Source organism: Podarcis erhardii (assembly GCF_964252035.2).
Source record: "Podarcis erhardii genome assembly, chromosome: 12".
Classification (NCBI taxonomy): Eukaryota; Metazoa; Chordata; class Lepidosauria; order Squamata; family Lacertidae; genus Podarcis; species Podarcis erhardii.
This window is the reverse complement of record NC_138513.1, coordinates 1,466,550-1,484,584: the sequence shown is the minus strand read 5'-3', so window position 1 is coordinate 1,484,584 and position 18,035 is coordinate 1,466,550. Positions and strand designations below refer to the sequence as shown.

Sequence of the window (18,035 nt, the reverse complement as noted above, 5' to 3'; positions counted from 1 at the left end):
CAAAGGATGTGCCCTTTGGCACTGGCGCCACGTTGCATGTAAGAATGGACACAGAGGCGGCACTCCAAGGCACCCAGCCCTAGACTGCCTTCACCTCTGTCAGGAATTTGTCCAATCCTCTTTGAAAGCCACTGCAGTGGCAGCAAGTGCCACAGATGATGTACTGCTGTTGTGCTCATGTCCTGCTTGCGCGTTTCCCACAATGGGCCCCTGTGTGGCCCCTGCTGGACTAGGGGCCCCCTTTGGCCTGATTCAGGAGGCTCTTCTCAGGTTCTTACGACAGAGCCAGCAGCTGCGAAAAGAGCCACCCCTGGGCCAGGCATTCCTGGAAAAGGGACTGGAAGCAAATGAGCAAAACTCCCAGGAGAAGAGATAAATCTTTTTATTAGAGAATATATTGGTTACAAATCAAGCGGCAGGCAGAGAGGCAGCATCTGTCACCCCCTGGAAACCAGGGGCTTGTGGAAGAAGAAGAAGTTTGAACAAGTAATATCAAGAAGTGGCAAAGGACCAGGCGGGGAAGCCCTTTCCAGGGAAGGTCAGAAGTGGCCGCTCAGAGCCCAACTGCAGCCAGGATGGAGGGAAGGCATGAATGGCTCTGGATTTCTGCTGGAAACGGCAGAAGAGGACTCTGCCCGCCTGCCTGCCCCTCCCCTTGACTGGGGGGGGGCTTCCCCCTGCTTTGTGTTTTTCTAGCAGGTGACTTCTAGCCCCAATTCCGGAAGAGGCTGGAATGAGCAGATATGCAGAGAAACAAAGGGCAAGAAAGGACAGCTGCGAGACAGCCAGAGTTTCAGCAGCTAGGTCCTGGGACCAGGTGGGGGCTCCAGGTGAGAAGGGCACCCCACTCGCTCACCAGGACAAGGTCCCCCCACCCAGGCAAGCAAGGGGGCAAGAGGAAGGGGCAAGAGGCAGGCATCGGCTCCTTCTGCCCCACGGCTCAGGCGGCGTTCTCCTCCTTGGCTGGCTCCTCATACGGAGGGGGCACTTCAGGGTCCTCAAGGGGGCTGTAGTTCTTACAGCAACCCTGGAAGGTGGGAGAAAGGGCATTTTGAGGAAAAGACTGACACTGAGTGTTTTCATCTCTAAACTAACTCAAGTTGCTGTTTCGCTGCTTCCCAGCAGCTCTGCTAAACAAGTTGAAAGCGTTTGCCGAGGTGCCTTCGCACAAGTATCTACGCGCAGAGAAAGTGTGATGAGCGGGGACCTTTTAAGACCCTGGTCAGCTGTAGGTCAGCCATGGCAGAAGGGCCAGGCCATACACTGGACACACCCCAGTCGGGTTCCTGCAGTTCCTGATACCCGAAAGCTGCCCAGAAGCTGCAGCTGGTGCCAAGCAGAGCACAGCGGCTGGGAGCTGGGATGGAGGGCAGGGAGCACCCCCACCTGCCCACAGCCAGGCACAGGTTTTGAGAGCCCTAAACAATTTGGGGGACAGGGCTGAGTTGGAAGGGGCCCTGTGGGCCATCTAGTCCCCCCCCCCCGCAATGCAGGGATCACAGCTGAAGGATCCCTGGCAGGGGGCCCCCATCCCTCTGCTTAAAGACCTCCCAGGAAGGAGAGTCCTCCAACGCTTCCACTTTGGACCTCTCCCTACAATCGAGCACCAAAAGCGTCACAGATCAGGTCCTGTCTGTTTGGGCCCAGCACTCCTCTCTCCCCCCCACTGCCCCCTCCCCCCCCAGTGCAAGTACCAGGAAGGAGCAACAGAGCCGGCGGAGGCCGTTGCCCAGGCAGAAGATGGCGATCACCAGAGCCCCGATGCAAAGGACCAACAGCAGGATCCTGAGTCCAGCAGCAATTTTCTGGATGGGTGTGGGGAAGCAGAAAGACAAGTGAGGATGAAGCATGGCAACATTCCCCCCTCCCTACAACAGCAACTGCTCCCTTGGGGTCTAGTGGGGTGACGCCACCCCCACCCTCAGGGAGCAGCTCAAGACATACAAGAAGCCCCCACCCATTGCATGGATTGCAACCAAGGTCTGGAAACAGGAGATCCACCATGCCAGGAATCCAGTAGATTCTCCCCTCCTCACTTAAGTGTCCATGCTCCTCATGGCTACTTGGATGCACAGACTCATTGCCTTTTTATCCCACCTCCTCTTCTTCTCCCCCTCCCCATTCAGTCCCCACAACAGCCCTGCGAGGAAGGGAGGAGAGGCAGAGGGAAGGCAGCGAGAGCTTCATGGCCGAGTGGGAAAACTTGAACCCTGCTCTCTCGCAGGTCCCAGTGTGGCACTCTGGCCACTAAGCCACACTGTCTACCCCTCACCATGAGCCAGACAACTCACCCAGAGATTCTGGATCATCTCCTCACACTGCTGGACCCTGTCAGTGTCCTCAGGGATGGGGACAGCTGTCTCCCATGGCTGGTAATAGCGGTCCCTGTACTGGGCGTTCCTGCACAATTTCTCAGAATAGTAGGACTCGTACTTGAGGGGGGGCAAGTCTGCCTCACCGACTGCCAGGGCCACGGAGCAGGCGACAACACTGGCCAGGTGGGAAAAGGTGGCCAGGTGGACCTGGGAAGGGAGAGTGAGGCCCAGTCATGAGGAAGGGGGCAGCAGCCCCAGGCCCAGCAGCCCCCTCCCCTGCCTGCAATGGAAGAGCAGCCCCCACCCCGCTCACTTACCCAGCAGCCGCCACGTCTGTCGCCCACAATGGAGAGGACGCCGGCCACGAAGAGCTGGGGAGAAACACCAAGGTCAGGGGTCCACAGAGATGACCCCCAGGGTCCTTATTGGCTTAAATAGATTTCATATATGTATACAGTTTTATTCTATCAAAGTTTGATTGTTTTCTAGTCATTGCTTTTTCTGTTTTTAGCCATTCTCATTTTTAGCTGTGAGCCGCCTTGAGTCCCGCCAGGTGGGGAAATAAATCAATATATAATAATAATAATAATAATAATAATAATAATAATAATAATATCTCTAGGATTCTGCGATATCTCCACCGGCCCGAACCATCTGCTTCCTGTCCTTTCTTGCCAATGAGGAACTGGGAAGAATCAGGCATCCCCTCCTCTTCTGCCCGCCTTCCCCAGCGACTGCCATTCTGAGGCCTTGAGGTTGCTCTCCGTCCAACGCCAGGCGTGCTCCTTCACCTGCAATGGCTCCGCAGCCCAGAATGACACACACACACCCCCACTCCTCCATGGCCGCAAACACAACACCTGGCCTCTCACCTGAGCCTGGGGGAAGTGGGCTGGACCTGCTGCCTGGGCTGCTCAGGTAAAGGCAGCTCAAACTTCCAGGCAGGTGGAGTGAGTCCCCAATGAGGAAAGGCAGCAGCACTGGGGGCATTTAAGTTTAGAGAAAAGGCGAGTTTGAAGTGACGTGGTAGACATTTATGAACATTTATGATGGCATGGAGGAAGAGGACAGAGAAAAGGACTTGTCCCCTCTCTTGTGGCACCAGAACTCCTGGCCCTCCAAGGAAGCTTGGAAGATTCAGGACAGATCAAAGAAAATCCTTCGGGCAGAGTTCAACAATGGAACTCCCTGCCACTGGAGGCAGCGATGGCCGCCAACTGGGATGGCCATAAAAGAGGACTGGTCTTCAGAACGGTAGAGGCAGAGCAGAGCCATCTCAGCTCATCATCATCCATAGTCCTCTCCTCCTCAATGGATGTGTCCATCTCCACTGAAAGCCGTCCAAAATGGGGCCCATCGCTGCCTACTGAGGAAGTGAGTTCCATAGTTTAACTTCACTTGCTGTGTGGAGAAAGACTTTCTTCGATCTGTCCTGAATCTTCCGACATTCAGCCTCCCTGGGTGCCCACTTCTCGCATTAGGAGGGAGAAAAGCTTCCTCTGTTCCCTTTCTCCAGGCTGTGCATCATTTGACAAAGTCCCGTCTCTCCCTCGCCTTTTCTCCAGGTAGGCTCTTTTGACGTCCTTAGGGCCAACAGGTGCCTCCAAGGGGACCTCCGCCCCACCCTTCCAGAGGAGCGGCACCTCCTCTCAGCCCCACAGGACTCACCACGCCCCCCGACCAGAAAGGAGCTCCATTCCAGAGTGCTAGGAATATCCCATAGCTATAATATCCATAGTCAGCCCCTTGTCCAAGGCTCAGGACACACCCAATGGCGATGGTGAGCAGTCCAAGCAGGATCTGTGTCCCCTGCAAAGCAAGAGAGACGAGACTGGCTGACAAATGAGGGACAGGGTCCAACACATGCTCCACCCCACAAGTCACCCCCCTCAGAGCAACTCAAGTCCCTCTCAGAGCTGCCAGGCCAGGAGGGGCTGTCTCTGGCCATGCACAGAGTTCCATGCAGCCAGCACTCAGGCACTCAAGGGACTAGGGCCCTGCGGGACTTGACATCTTTCCGCAGGGCCTGAAAGACAGAGCTGTTCCGCCTGGCCTTTGGTTTGGACTCATTCTGACCCTTATGTTTCCCTCCCCTTATGGTCTTGATTTATCAGCTATTTTAAAATGAGGCTGTATTTTAAATTGCATTTTAACCTGTATTTTAAATTAGTTTGTTTTTTTTCTCCCTCTCTTTCCCCCCTATTATGTTTTACTGTGATTTTATTTTATTGGTATTAGTCGCCCTGAGCCCGGCTCTGGCCGGGGAGGGCAGCGTATAAATAAATATTATATTATTATTATTATTATTATTATTATTATTATTATTATTATTATCTCCAGCAGTGTGCATGTGTCACACTCCCTCCAGCTCTGAAAATGCTCCCCAAGCCCCAGTGGCGTAGCGTGGGTTGTCAGCACCTGGGGCAAGGCAAGTAATTTGCGCCCCCTAACCCGTGGATTTGCGCTCCCTAACCCGTGGATTTGCCCTAACCCCAGATGTTGCGCCCGGTGCGGCCGGCCCCCCCTGCACCCCCCACGCTACGCCACTGCCAAGCCCCAGAGCTGCCTCCCTTCTGGCCTCAGGGCAGCAACTCCCTGCAAGAGAGGGGTTTTGCTGATCTCCACTTGCAGACTTCCCACCTTCACTTCTGGCTCAGCTGCCCCCTTCCTGCATCACGGGGTGGGTGTGTGGGGGTGTGGACAATGTGGCCCTTGAGAGACCCTTCTCTCTTCGCTGCCCTTCCTCACAGCCTGGAGCCCCTCCCCTCCTTCCCCCCACCCACCCCCCACCTGGCCCTTACCCCCAGCACTTTCTGCTCCGCATTGCACCCAGCCTTTTTCGGAGGGGCAGAGGGGCCCTGGGGGTCCTTGCGGCGAGGCTTGGGGGTCTGCCTCCAGGCTACCAGGGCCTTGAAGAGGGAGCCGAGGGAGGACTCCTGGGTGATGTTGACGTGGATCACCGTCTTCTCTGCGCCCTCCGCCCCGGACACATTCACGATGCTGCTGCTGCTGGCCATGACGCCTCCTCGGGACCCACAAGATGCACCTGGGGGGGGGGTGTCAGGGAGCAGAAGAGGGCAGGGTCAGCCTGGAGGGAGCCTGAAAGAGGAGAGAGAGGGGTCTCCCTCCTTCTCTCCTAACACTGGGACTCAGTGAGGACATCCCAGGAAGCCAAATGTGGGAAGATTCAGGACAAATCAAATAGAGTCCTTCTGTGCAATGAAACTGTGGAACTCCCTGCCACAGGAGGCAGAGGTGGCCACCAACCTGGATGGCTTGAAAGAGGATTGGGCAAATTCATGAAGGAGGAGGGGGGAATAAGTAGTTGGGGTGGGAGCGATAAGCAAGGAGAATTTTGCAGCACAAAGGTGATGGCGGGAAGGGGGCGCGTTGCACCAGAGAGAAAGGTGGAAACAAATCAGCTCATGTAGGTTCGGCGATTTCTGCACTGCAAGGGGCTGGACTAGATGTCCCTTGGGGATCCCTTTCAGCTCCACGCTTCTCTGTTGCACCGAGCACTGTCAGGTCAGCATGCTCCGTGGAGGGGGGGGAGGATTCGTGGAGCCAGGCCAGGGGGCCGTGCAAGCTGGGGGAGGTCCCCCTTCCGCCCACCTGAGGGAGAGGAGCGTCTTTGGGTGCTGGGTGGCCCCAATCTGGAGGTGCGAAGGAAGCGGCGCTCAGCTTAAAATCTTGGGGGGCAGACCCATGAACGTAGCCACGATTTATGCTGGAGGACAAGCTTTATGTTAGGGGATGCAGAACCTCAGATAGCCAAGTACAGTATTTTTATGGATTTACTTGATTGGGTCCCCCCCCCCCGCCGGCTACACCCATGGGCAGACCCCTCCCTCCCGCACCGCCTTGGGGCTTCAATGGGGGCTCTTCAGCTCCCCGGCTCCGATTCCTCTTCGCTGGCCGGGCGGAGACCTGGCCCCTGTCCAGAGAGCGCTAGCGGAGGAAGGGCAGAGTCCAGATTCTGGAAAACCCCTGTGACTCAAGGAAGTTTTTACTTCCTGCAGCGAGGTGGCTTCGAAGCCTGTTGCACCAGCCCCCCAACCCCCCCCCCCTTGGTCAGGCACCGAGCTAGGGAGATGGAGGGGAGCCGCCTTCTCCGCCCGGTGCCTTGAAGAGAGATTACAGGCGTTCCACATCGGGGGGGGGGCGATAAATAAGCCGCGCTCCCCAAATAACGGGAGTGAGACCCCTACGCAACTTTTTTAAAAATAAAAATAAATGCCCCCCATATCAAACAAAGGGGCCAACTTCCAGCAAAGCGCCCTGCCCTGTGAGTCCCCCGCACCTCTTTATCCGACGGCCTTTCCAGCTGGATGCGCGCAGTCGGGGCTGGTGCTGCTTTCGGGATGGCAGCCTTTGCGCACTGAGCGCAGCAGCGGGAGGAGAAAACGGACTTTGTCGCCTCCCCGGAAGCGCGCAAGGTTGCGCAACCGAGGAATTTCTGGAGCGAAGCTCGGACTTGCTCCGGGAAAGGAGTGCCTTCCTCGTCCCCTAAAACTAGGGGAGGCAGAAGGGCCCCACCTGATGCCTCTTATGCGAAAACCCGGAGCAGGATCCGAGCTCTTCACCTGCGCTTCCCAGCACCTGGGATCCAGAAGCATTGCTGCCTCCATGAATTGCAAGAACATAAGAACCACCTGCGGGATCAGGCCCAGAAGAGCCCTTGGCTCATGTTCTGTTCTGAATGGTTCCCCGAGCTCCGCATCGTGTTCTCACAGTGGCCAGCCAGACGCCTGCATGGGAAAACAGGATCCGAGCAACCAAACAACTCCCTCCTGTGCTTTCCAGCAGTTGCCATTCATAAATGTTATAAAAACATGAGGGGGCAGGCGCATAAGTACAGGGGCCTCATTTCCAAAAACCCTGCAAAACACAAACATGCTAAAGCCCGCTCGCCCGCCCACCCATCCCCGCTTCTCTCTATTGAAAGGTTTCTTTAAATATAAGGTTCATTATTGTTTCACAAGGTGTGTATTTCTTTAAGGGCCAGAGCAAATAAGCTACAGTTAGAACTGGATATGGAACAACTGATTGGTTCAAAATTGGGAAAGGAGTACGACAAGGCTGTATATTGTCTCCCTGCTTATTTAACTTATATGCAGAATTCATCATGCGAAAGGCTGGGCTGGATGAATCCCAAACCGGAATTAAGATTGCCGGAAGAAATATCAACAACCTCAGATATGCAAATGACACAACCTTGATGGCAGAAAGTGAGAAGGAATTAAAGAACCTTTTAAAGAGGGTGAAAGAGGAGAGCACAAAATATGGTCTGAAGCTCAACATCAAAAAAACAAAGATCATGGCCACTGGTCCCATCACCTCCTGGCAAATAGAAGGAGAAGAAATTGAGGCAGAGAGATATTTTACTTTCTTGGGCTCCATGATCACTGCAGATGGTGACAGCAGTCACGAAATTAAAAGACGCCTGCTCCTTGGGAGAAAGGCGATGGCAAACCTAGGCAACATCTTAAAAAGCAGAGACATCACCTTGCCAACAAAGGTCCATATAGTTAAAGCCATGGTTTTCCCAGTAGTGATGTATGGAAGTGAGAGCTGGACCATAAAGAAGGCAGATCGCCGAAGAATTGATGCTTTTGAATTATGGTGCTGGAGGAGACTCTTGAGAGTCCCATGGACTGCAAGAAGACCAAATCTATCCATTCTGAAGGAAATCAGCCCTGAGTGCTCACTGGAAGGACAGATCGTGAAGCTGAGGCTCCAATACTTTGGCCACCTCATGAGAAGAGAAGACTCCCTGGAAAAGACCCTGATGTTGGGAAAGATGGAGGGCACAAGGAGAAGGGGACGACAGAGGACGAGATGGTTGGATAGTGTCTTCGAAGCTACAAACATGAGTCTGACCAAACTGCGGGAGGCAGTGGAAGACAGAAGTGTCTGGCGTGCTCTGGTCCATGGGGTCACGAAGAGTCGGACACGACTAAACAACAACAACAACAAAGTTTTACAGCTGTGAAGCAGTATAGCAGGTGCTGTTAAGTTATGTTAATTAAGCTGTTGGGTATAGTTTATAAAGAGCAGTATGTGGCTCTCTCAGTACCCTGGTGGATGGGTCACACTTATTGATATAATGTAATTTAGTGTAAAAGGAGTTTTTGTTTTTGTTATTAAACCAAGCGAAAGATACTTTTGCGTTTCTTGAATGTGTGGTCTCCCCAGCACACCTTCTGCAGCCCAACCAATCTGCAAAATAACCAACACTCCCCCCCCCCATATTTTATTTATTTCCATTTCAAAACTGTAACTTCTTCTATTACTTTCAAAGATACAAACATTATTGGACTTCCCTTCCTCTCCTTCAATGGCTCATTTTATAATCCACTCCCTCCCACATCTTAGTTTTCCAATCCTTTCTCTTTTATTCTTTATCTCTTGTTCTTACTTACACTGCTGAAGTTACTAGCTTCCTGCTAAGCTAATTTTCTGCTATAGTTAATTGTTTATTATAGTTTTTCATGTAATCTATCTATATATATATTATCCTGTCCTCCTTAAACCTTTATTTCATCCTGATTTCTTATTCTACTGGTCATTCCTGCGAATTCCACATATTCCAACATCTCAAGGTGCCACTCCTCCAAGAGATCCGGAGGAAGCCCTTGGTCTTCTGCCAAGTTCTGCCTGTCCTTATTAGAGTCTGTAGCAGGAACCCCCCCACCCCAATCATTCTGTTTGTATAAACTTCACACTCACACACTACATACGCCACATTTCTGTTATAAATTCATAGAAAATCAACCATACATTGGATTTGCACTGTTTCACTTTTATTTTACTCCATGAAGGAAAGACTACAAAATGGGGCAGGTTTGATACAGGTCAGCCATAATCCTTTCACTGTCTCAGCACATACACAGGAGCCCTGCCCATGCCAACCCTGATGATCCCAGACAGAAGACAATCAAGACCACAAAGAACTCGCATATGGGAGTGGATTCAGCATGGACTGAAACAAAGGACAATGATCAGATCTTCCCTCTGGGGGCAGGAAACTGCCAACTCCCCTTTGTCTCCTGAAGTGACTCAGGGGAAGGGGGGAAGGGAGGAACCAGCCAGGTGACAGGACACTCAGGTTACCACCAACTCCTCTCTCAACCCCTCCTTTCTGTAATGTATGCATGATGTTTCTGGGGGTGGGCTTGATCTAGAGGAGGGGAATTTCAAAAGTTTTTATAAGACCTTGCACACTATTCTTCTGGGTCTTTCCTCTCTCCTGCACGTGAGGGGAATACCCTGTTGCAACAGTTCAATAAAGGCCAAGCCTACAGGCTGCTGTTTTGCTCCAAGTTATCCTGGTTGGTGTCTTTGTTTTGTCCAAGGGAGCCCTCGGATTTTTCCTGTAACAAGTTGCTGGCAAATCCTACAAAAGCAAATACTGTATTTTTCCGTGGATAAGACTAGGTTTCCCCCCTAAAAAATAATGTCAAAAATTAGGGGACATCTTATACACAGATACATCTTCCCTCCATTTTCTTAAATATGAGTCCCCAAAAATAGGGGGCGTCTTATATATGGGGGCATCTTATAGATGGGAAAATACGGTAAGGTGGTACCTCAGGTTACATACGCTTCAGGTTACATACGCTTCAGGTTACAGACTCCGCTAAACCAGAAATAGTACCTCGGGTTAAGAACTTTGCTTCAGGATGAGAACAGAAATCGTGCTCCGGCGGCACAGCAGCAGCGGGAGGCCCCATTAGCTAAAGTGGTACCTCAGGTTAAGAACCGTTTCAGGTTAAGAACAGACCTCCAGAACGAATTAAGTTCTCAACCCGAGGTACCACTGTACAAGCGAACTCCTTCCCTCTTGCCTTGAGGGGTGGACAAAGACCAGGGATTTGGGAGGCATCCAGGGTAACTGCTCTGGGAGGGGGGGGCGTGTTCTGGGAAGGAGGAAGAGGTGGTGGGAGAGCTGAGATCCATCATGGACTGAAGGCGTAGATAGGTGAATAAACAGCGTCTTCCATTCTCCAAAGGGACACAGACCCTGCGTGTGTGCCTGGGACCCCATGGGCTCTTGCCCCCACTCGGCAGAGAGAGGGGCAGGCACACTGCTTTTGTAACAACATAATAATTTAGGAGTCCAGAAAGCCCTGGCAAGGAAGCGGCAGCAGCAGCAGCCCGGCTTCTTCCCCACTCCAAGTCCTGCCAGGCAGTCCCTGGTGTGGACTGCCCCTGTCTGGAGGGGCTCCTCAGCCGATCCTCCCATGCAAGGCAAGAGGCTCCCTCAGTTCTCCACAAAGTGTGTGCCTCTGAGCACACACAGAGAACACCGGCCAGCCAGGAGCCTCCTCTTTCTCCTGATCCTTCTGGGCCAGAGGAGGAAAGAGAAGCCGGAGCCCCATCCAGGCAGGCAAAGCAACAGAAAGACACACACACACACCTGCCCCACCCAGAAGGAAGGCCAAAGGATGTGCCCTTTGGCACTGGCGCCACGTTGCATGTAAGAATGGACACAGAGGCGGCACTCCAAGGCACCCAGCCCTAGACTGCCTTCACCTCTGTCAGGAATTTGTCCAATCCTCTTTGAAAGCCACTGCAGTGGCAGCAAGTGCCACAGATGATGTACTGCTGTTGTGCTCATGTCCTGCTTGCGCGTTTCCCACAATGGGCCCCTGTGTGGCCCCTGCTGGACTAGGGGCCCCCTTTGGCCTGATTCAGGAGGCTCTTCTCAGGTTCTTACGACAGAGCCAGCAGCTGCGAAAAGAGCCACCCCTGGGCCAGGCATTCCTGGAAAAGGGACTGGAAGCAAATGAGCAAAACTCCCAGGAGAAGAGATAAATCTTTTTATTAGAGAATATATTGGTTACAAATCAAGCGGCAGGCAGAGAGGCAGCATCTGTCACCCCCTGGAAACCAGGGGCTTGTGGAAGAAGAAGAAGTTTGAACAAGTAATATCAAGAAGTGGCAAAGGACCAGGCGGGGAAGCCCTTTCCAGGGAAGGTCAGAAGTGGCCGCTCAGAGCCCAACTGCAGCCAGGATGGAGGGAAGGCATGAATGGCTCTGGATTTCTGCTGGAAACGGCAGAAGAGGACTCTGCCCGCCTGCCTGCCCCTCCCCTTGACTGGGGGGGGGGGCTTCCCCCTGCTTTGTGTTTTTCTAGCAGGTGACTTCTAGCCCCAATTCCGGAAGAGGCTGGAATGAGCAGATATGCAGAGAAACAAAGGGCAAGAAAGGACAGCTGCGAGACAGCCAGAGTTTCAGCAGCTAGGTCCTGGGACCAGGTGGGGGCTCCAGGTGAGAAGGGCACCCCACTCGCTCACCAGGACAAGGTCCCCCCACCCAGGCAAGCAAGGGGGCAAGAGGAAGGGGCAAGAGGCAGGCATCGGCTCCTTCTGCCCCACGGCTCAGGCGGCGTTCTCCTCCTTGGCTGGCTCCTCATACGGAGGGGGCACTTCAGGGTCCTCAAGGGGGCTGTAGTTCTTACAGCAACCCTGGAAGGTGGGAGAAAGGGCATTTTGAGGAAAAGACTGACACTGAGTGTTTTCATCTCTAAACTAACTCAAGTTGCTGTTTCGCTGCTTCCCAGCAGCTCTGCTAAACAAGTTGAAAGCGTTTGCCGAGGTGCCTTCGCACAAGTATCTACGCGCAGAGAAAGTGTGATGAGCGGGGACCTTTTAAGACCCTGGTCAGCTGTAGGTCAGCCATGGCAGAAGGGCCAGGCCATACACTGGACACACCCCAGTCGGGTTCCTGCAGTTCCTGATACCCGAAAGCTGCCCAGAAGCTGCAGCTGGTGCCAAGCAGAGCACAGCGGCTGGGAGCTGGGATGGAGGGCAGGGAGCACCCCCACCTGCCCACAGCCAGGCACAGGTTTTGAGAGCCCTAAACAATTTGGGGGACAGGGCTGAGTTGGAAGGGGCCCTGTGGGCCATCTAGTCCCCCCCCCCCGCAATGCAGGGATCACAGCTGAAGGATCCCTGGCAGGGGGCCCCCATCCCTCTGCTTAAAGACCTCCCAGGAAGGAGAGTCCTCCAACGCTTCCACTTTGGACCTCTCCCTACAATCGAGCACCAAAAGCGTCACAGATCAGGTCCTGTCTGTTTGGGCCCAGCACTCCTCTCTCCCCCCCACTGCCCCCTCCCCCCCCAGTGCAAGTACCAGGAAGGAGCAACAGAGCCGGCGGAGGCCGTTGCCCAGGCAGAAGATGGCGATCACCAGAGCCCCGATGCAAAGGACCAACAGCAGGATCCTGAGTCCAGCAGCAATTTTCTGGATGGGTGTGGGGAAGCAGAAAGACAAGTGAGGATGAAGCATGGCAACATTCCCCCCTCCCTACAACAGCAACTGCTCCCTTGGGGTCTAGTGGGGTGACGCCACCCCCACCCTCAGGGAGCAGCTCAAGACATACAAGAAGCCCCCACCCATTGCATGGATTGCAACCAAGGTCTGGAAACAGGAGATCCACCATGCCAGGAATCCAGTAGATTCTCCCCTCCTCACTTAAGTGTCCATGCTCCTCATGGCTACTTGGATGCACAGACTCATTGCCTTTTTATCCCACCTCCTCTTCTTCTCCCCCTCCCCATTCAGTCCCCACAACAGCCCTGCGAGGAAGGGAGGAGAGGCAGAGGGAAGGCAGCGAGAGCTTCATGGCCGAGTGGGAAAACTTGAACCCTGCTCTCTCGCAGGTCCCAGTGTGGCACTCTGGCCACTAAGCCACACTGTCTACCCCTCACCATGAGCCAGACAACTCACCCAGAGATTCTGGATCATCTCCTCACACTGCTGGACCCTGTCAGTGTCCTCAGGGATGGGGACAGCTGTCTCCCATGGCTGGTAATAGCGGTCCCTGTACTGGGCGTTCCTGCACAATTTCTCAGAATAGTAGGACTCGTACTTGAGGGGGGGCAAGTCTGCCTCACCGACTGCCAGGGCCACGGAGCAGGCGACAACACTGGCCAGGTGGGAAAAGGTGGCCAGGTGGACCTGGGAAGGGAGAGTGAGGCCCAGTCATGAGGAAGGGGGCAGCAGCCCCAGGCCCAGCAGCCCCCTCCCCTGCCTGCAATGGAAGAGCAGCCCCCACCCCGCTCACTTACCCAGCAGCCGCCACGTCTGTCGCCCACAATGGAGAGGACACCGGCCACGAAGAGCTGGGGAGAAACACCAAGGTCAGGGGTCCACAGAGATGACCCCCGGGGTCCTTATTGGCTTAAATAGATTTCATATATGTATACAGTTTTATTCTATCAAAGTTTGTTTTCTAGTCATTGCTTTTTCTCTGTTTTTAGCCATTCTCATTTTTAGCTGTGAGCCGCCTTGAGTCCCGCCAGGTGGGGAAATAAATCAATATATAATAATAATAATAATAATAATAATAATAATAATAATAATATCTCTAGGATTCTGCGATATCTCCACCGGCCCGAACCATCTGCTTCCTGTCCTTTCTTGCCAATGAGGAACTGGGAAGAATCAGGCATCCCCTCCTCTTCTGCCCGCCTTCCCCAGCGACTGCCATTCTGAGGCCTTGAGGTTGCTCTCCGTCCAACGCCAGGCGTGCTCCTTCACCTGCAATGGCTCCGCAGCCCAGAATGACACACACACACCCCCCACTCCTCCATGGCCGCAAACACAACACCTGGCCTCTCACCTGAGCCTGGGGGAAGTGGGCTGGACCTGCTGCCTGGGCTGCTCAGGTAAAGGCAGCTCAAACTTCCAGGCAGGTGGAGTGAGTCCCCAATGAGGAAAGGCAGCAGCATTGGGGGCATTTAAGTTTAGAGAAAAGGCGAGTTTGAAGTGACGTGGTAGACATTTATGAACATTTATGATGGCATGGAGGAAGAGGACAGAGAAAAGGACTTGTCCCCTCTCTTGTGGCACCAGAACTCCTGGCCCTCCAAGGAAGCTTGGAAGATTCAGGACAGATCAAAGAAAATCCTTCAGGCAGAGTTCAACAATGGAACTCCCTGCCACTGGAGGCAGCGACGGCCGCCAACTGGGATGGCCATAAAAGAGGACTGGTCTTCAGAACGGTAGAGGCAGAGCAGAGCCATCTCAGCTCATCATCATCCATAGTCCTCTCCTCCTCAATGGATGTGTCCATCTCCACTGAAAGCCGTCCAAAATGGGGCCCATCGCTGCCTACTGAGGAAGTGAGTTCCATAGTTTAACTTCACTTGCTGTGTGGAGAAAGACTTTCTTCGATCTGTCCTGAATCTTCCGACATTCAGCCTCCCTGGGTGCCCACTTCTCGCATTAGGAGGGAGAAAAGCTTCCTCTGTTCCCTTTCTCCAGGCTGTGCATCATTTGACAAAGTCCCGTCTCTCCCTCGCCTTTTCTCCAGGTAGGCTCTTTTGACGTCCTTAGGGCCAACAGGTGCCTCCAAGGGGACCTCCGCCCCACCCTTCCAGAGGAGCGGCACCTCCTCTCAGCCCCACAGGACTCACCACGCCCCCCGACCAGAAAGGAGCTCCATTCCAGAGTGCTAGGAATATCCCATAGCTATAATATCCATAGTCAGCCCCTTGTCCAAGGCTCAGGACACACCCAATGGCGATGGTGAGCAGTCCAAGCAGGATCTGTGTCCCCTGCAAAGCAAGAGAGACGAGACTGGCTGACAAATGAGGGACAGGGTCCAACACATGCTCCACCCCACAAGTCACCCCCCTCAGAGCAACTCAAGTCCCTCTCAGAGCTGCCAGGCCAGGAGGGGCTGTCTCTGGGCATGCACAGAGTTCCATGCAGCCAGCACTCAGGCACTCAAGGGACTAGGGCCCTGCGGGACTTGACATCTTTCCGCAGGGCCTGAAAGACAGAGCTGTTCCGCCTGGCCTTTGGTTTGGACTCATTCTGACCCTTATGTTTCCCTCCCCTTATGGTCTTGATTTATCAGCTATTTTAAAATGAGGCTGTATTTTAAATTGCATTTTAAACTGTATTTTAAATTAGTTTGTTTTTTTTCTCCCTCTCTTTCCCCCCTATTATGTTTTACTGTGATTTTATTTTATTGGTATTAGTCGCCCTGAGCCCGGCTCTGGCCGGGGAGGGCAGCGTATAAATAAATATTATTATATTATTATTATTATTATATTATTATTATTATTATCTCCAGCAGTGTGCATGTGTCACACTCCCTCCAGCTCTGAAAATGCTCCCCAAGCCCCAGTGGCGTAGCGTGGGTTGTCAGCACCCAGGGCAAGGCAAGTAATTTGCGCCCCCTAACCCGTGGATTTGCGCCCCCTAACCCGTGGATTTGCCCTAACCCCAGATGTTGCGCCCGGTGCGGCCGGCCCCCCCTGCACCCCCCACGCTACGCCACTGCCAAGCCCCAGAGCTGCCTCCCTTCTGGCCTCAGGGCAGCAACTCCCTGCAAGAGAGGGGTTTTGCTGATCTCCACTTGCAGACTTCCCACCTTCACTTCTGGCTCAGCTGCCCCCTTCCTGCATCACGGGGTGGGTGTGTGGGGGTGTGGACAATGTGGCCCTTGAGAGACCCTTCTCTCTTCGCTGCCCTTCCTCACAGCCTGGGGCCCCTCCCCTCCTTCCCCCCACCCACCCCCCACCTGGCCCTTACCCCCAGCACTTTCTGCTCCGCATTGCACCCAGCCTTTTTCGGAGGGGCGGAGGGGCCCTGGGGGTCCTTGGGGCGAGGCTTGGGGGTCTGCCTCCAGGCTACCAGGGCCTTGAAGAGGGAGCCGAGGGAGGACTCCTGGGTGATGTTGACGTGGATCACCGTCTTCTCTGCGCCCTCCGCCCCGGACACATTCACGATGCTGCTGCTGCTGGCCATGACGCCTCCTCGGGACCCACAAGATGCACCTGGGGGGGGGGTCAGGGAGCAGAAGAGGGCAGGGTCAGCCTGGAGGGAGCCTGAAAGAGGAGAGAGAGGGGTCTCCCTCCTTCTCTCCTAACACTGGGACTCAGTGAGGACATCCCAGGAAGCCAAATGTGGGAAGATTCAGGACAAATCAAATAGAGTCCTTCTGTGCAATGAAACTGTGGAACTCCCTGCCACAGGAGGCAGAGGTGGCCACCAACCTGGATGGCTTGAAAGAGGATTGGGCAAATTCATGAAGGAGGAGGGGGGAATAAGTAGTTGGGGTGGGAGCGATAAGCAAGGAGAATTTTGCAGCACAAAGGTGATGGCGGGAAGGGGGCGCGTTGCACCAGAGAGAAAGGTGGAAACAAATCAGCTCCTGTAGGTTCGGCGATTTCTGCACTGCAAGGGGCTGGACTAGATGTCCCTTGGGGATCCCTTCCAGCTCCACGCTTCTCTGTTGCACCGAGCACTGTCAGGTCAGCATGCTCCGTGGAGGGGGGGGGGAGGATTCGTGGAGCCAGGCCAGGGGGCCGTGCAAGCTGGGGGAGGTCCCCCTTCCGCCCACCTGAGGGAGAGGAGCGTCTTTAGGTGCTGGGTGGCCCCAATCTGGAGGTGCGAAGGAAGCGGCGCTCAGCTTAAAATCTTGGGGGGCAGACCCATGAACGTAGCCACGATTTATGCTGGAGGACAGGCTTTATGTTAGGGGATGCAGAACCTCAGTTAGCCAAGTACAGTATTTTTATGGATTTACTTGATTGGGTCCCCCCCCCCCGGCTACACCCATGGGCAGACCCCTCCCTCCCGCACCGCCTTGGGGCTTCAATGGGGGCTCTTCAGCTCCCCGGCTCCGATTCCTCTTCGCTGGCCGGGCGGAGACCTGGCCCCTGTCCAGAGAGCGCTAGCGGAGGAAGGGCAGAGTCCAGATTCTGGAAAACCCCTGTGACTCAAGGAAGTTTTTACTTCCTGCAGCGAGGTGGCTTCGAAGCCGTTTGCACCAGCCCCGGAACCCCCCCCCAACCCCCCCCTTGGTCAGGCACCGAGCTAGGGAGATGGAGGGGAGCCGCCTTCTCCGCCCGGTGCCTTGAAGAGAGATTACAGGCGTTCCACATCGGGGGGGGGGGATAAATAAGCCGCGCTCCCCAAATAACGGGAGTGAGACCCCTACGCAACTTTTTAAAAAATAAAAATAAATGCCCCCCATATCAAACAAAGGGGCCAACTTCCAGCAAAGCGCCCCGCCCTGTGAGTCCCCCGCACCTCTTTGTCCGACGGCCTTTCCAGCTGGATGCGCGCAGTCGGGGCTGGTGCTGCTTTCGGGATGGCAGCCTTTGCGCACTGAGCGCAGCAGCGGGAGGAGAAAACGGACTTTGTCGCCTCCCCGGAAGCGCGCAAGGTTGCGCAACCGAGGAATTTCTGGAGCGAAGCTCGGACTTGCTCCGGGAAAGGAGTGCCTGCCTCGTCCCCTAAAACTAGGGGAGGCAGAAGGGCCCCACCTGATGCCTCTTATGCGAAAACCCGGAGCAGGATCCGAGCTCTTCACCTGCGCTTCCCAGCACCTGGGATCCAGAAGCATTGCTGCCTCCATGAATTGCAAGAACATAAGAACCACCTGCGGGATCAGGCCCAGAAGAGCCCTTGGCTCATGTTCTGTTCTGAATGGTTCCCCGAGCTCCGCATCGTGTTCTCACAGTGGCCAGCCAGACGCCTGCATGGGAAAACAGGATCCGAGCAACCAAACAACTCCCTCCTGTGCTTTCCAGCAGTTGCCATTCATAAATGTTATAAAAACATGAGGGGGCAGGCACATAAGTACAGGGGCCTCATTTCCAAAAACCCTGCAAAACACAAACATGCTAAAGCCCGCTCGCCCGCCCACCCATCCCCGCTTCTCTCTATTGAAAGGTTTCTTTAAATATAAGGTTC

General features: G+C 54.3%; 2 protein-coding genes across 2 annotated transcripts; both read right to left on the bottom strand.

The window, feature by feature from the left end:
- Window positions 1-366: 366 nt before the first annotated feature.
- On the bottom strand, window positions 367-6,737 carry LOC309326310 (transmembrane protein 176A-like). Its single transcript, XM_081834900.1, has 7 exons — window positions 6,616-6,737; window positions 5,117-5,361; window positions 3,984-4,124; window positions 2,633-2,686; window positions 2,292-2,522; window positions 1,695-1,805; window positions 367-1,027 (listed from the first exon to the last, which is right to left on the bottom strand). The coding sequence occupies exons 2-7, from the start codon at window positions 5,330-5,332 to the stop codon at window positions 941-943; spliced, it is 840 nt and encodes a 279-aa protein (XP_081691026.1). The 5' UTR covers window positions 5,333-5,361; window positions 6,616-6,737; the 3' UTR covers window positions 367-940.
- Window positions 6,738-11,122: 4,385 nt separating this feature from the next.
- Window positions 11,123-17,700, bottom strand: LOC309326309 (uncharacterized protein). The gene is made up of 7 exons (XM_081834899.1): window positions 17,370-17,700; window positions 15,867-16,111; window positions 14,741-14,881; window positions 13,391-13,444; window positions 13,050-13,280; window positions 12,453-12,563; window positions 11,123-11,785 (listed from the first exon to the last, which is right to left on the bottom strand). The coding sequence occupies exons 1-7, from the start codon at window positions 17,695-17,697 to the stop codon at window positions 11,699-11,701; spliced, it is 1,197 nt and encodes a 398-aa protein (XP_081691025.1). The 5' UTR covers window positions 17,698-17,700; the 3' UTR covers window positions 11,123-11,698.
- Between the last annotated feature and the right edge of the window lie 335 nt (window positions 17,701-18,035).

Bases quoted from the DNA above. Each gene is read 5' to 3' on its own strand.
- LOC309326310 (XM_081834900.1), bottom strand. From the start codon at position 5,332: ATGGCCAGCAGCAGCAGCATCGTGAATGTGTCCGGGGCGGAGGGCGCA. The intron at 4,125-5,116 runs GTAAGGGCCAGG...CTTGCTTTGCAG, and splicing joins CGGAGCAGAAAGTGCTGGGG to GGGACACAGATCCTGCTTGG. The intron at 2,523-2,632 runs GTAAGTGAGCGG...CTCCCTTCCCAG, and splicing joins ACAGACGTGGCGGCTGCTGG to GTCCACCTGGCCACCTTTTC.
- LOC309326309 (XM_081834899.1), bottom strand. From the start codon at position 17,697: ATGGAGGCAGCAATGCTTCTGGATCCCAGGTGCTGGGAAGCGCAGGTG. The intron at 13,445-14,740 runs GTGAGTCCTGTG...GTTTCTCCCCAG, and splicing joins CTTTCTGGTCGGGGGGCGTG to CTCTTCGTGGCCGGTGTCCT. The intron at 13,281-13,390 runs GTAAGTGAGCGG...CTCCCTTCCCAG, and splicing joins ACAGACGTGGCGGCTGCTGG to GTCCACCTGGCCACCTTTTC.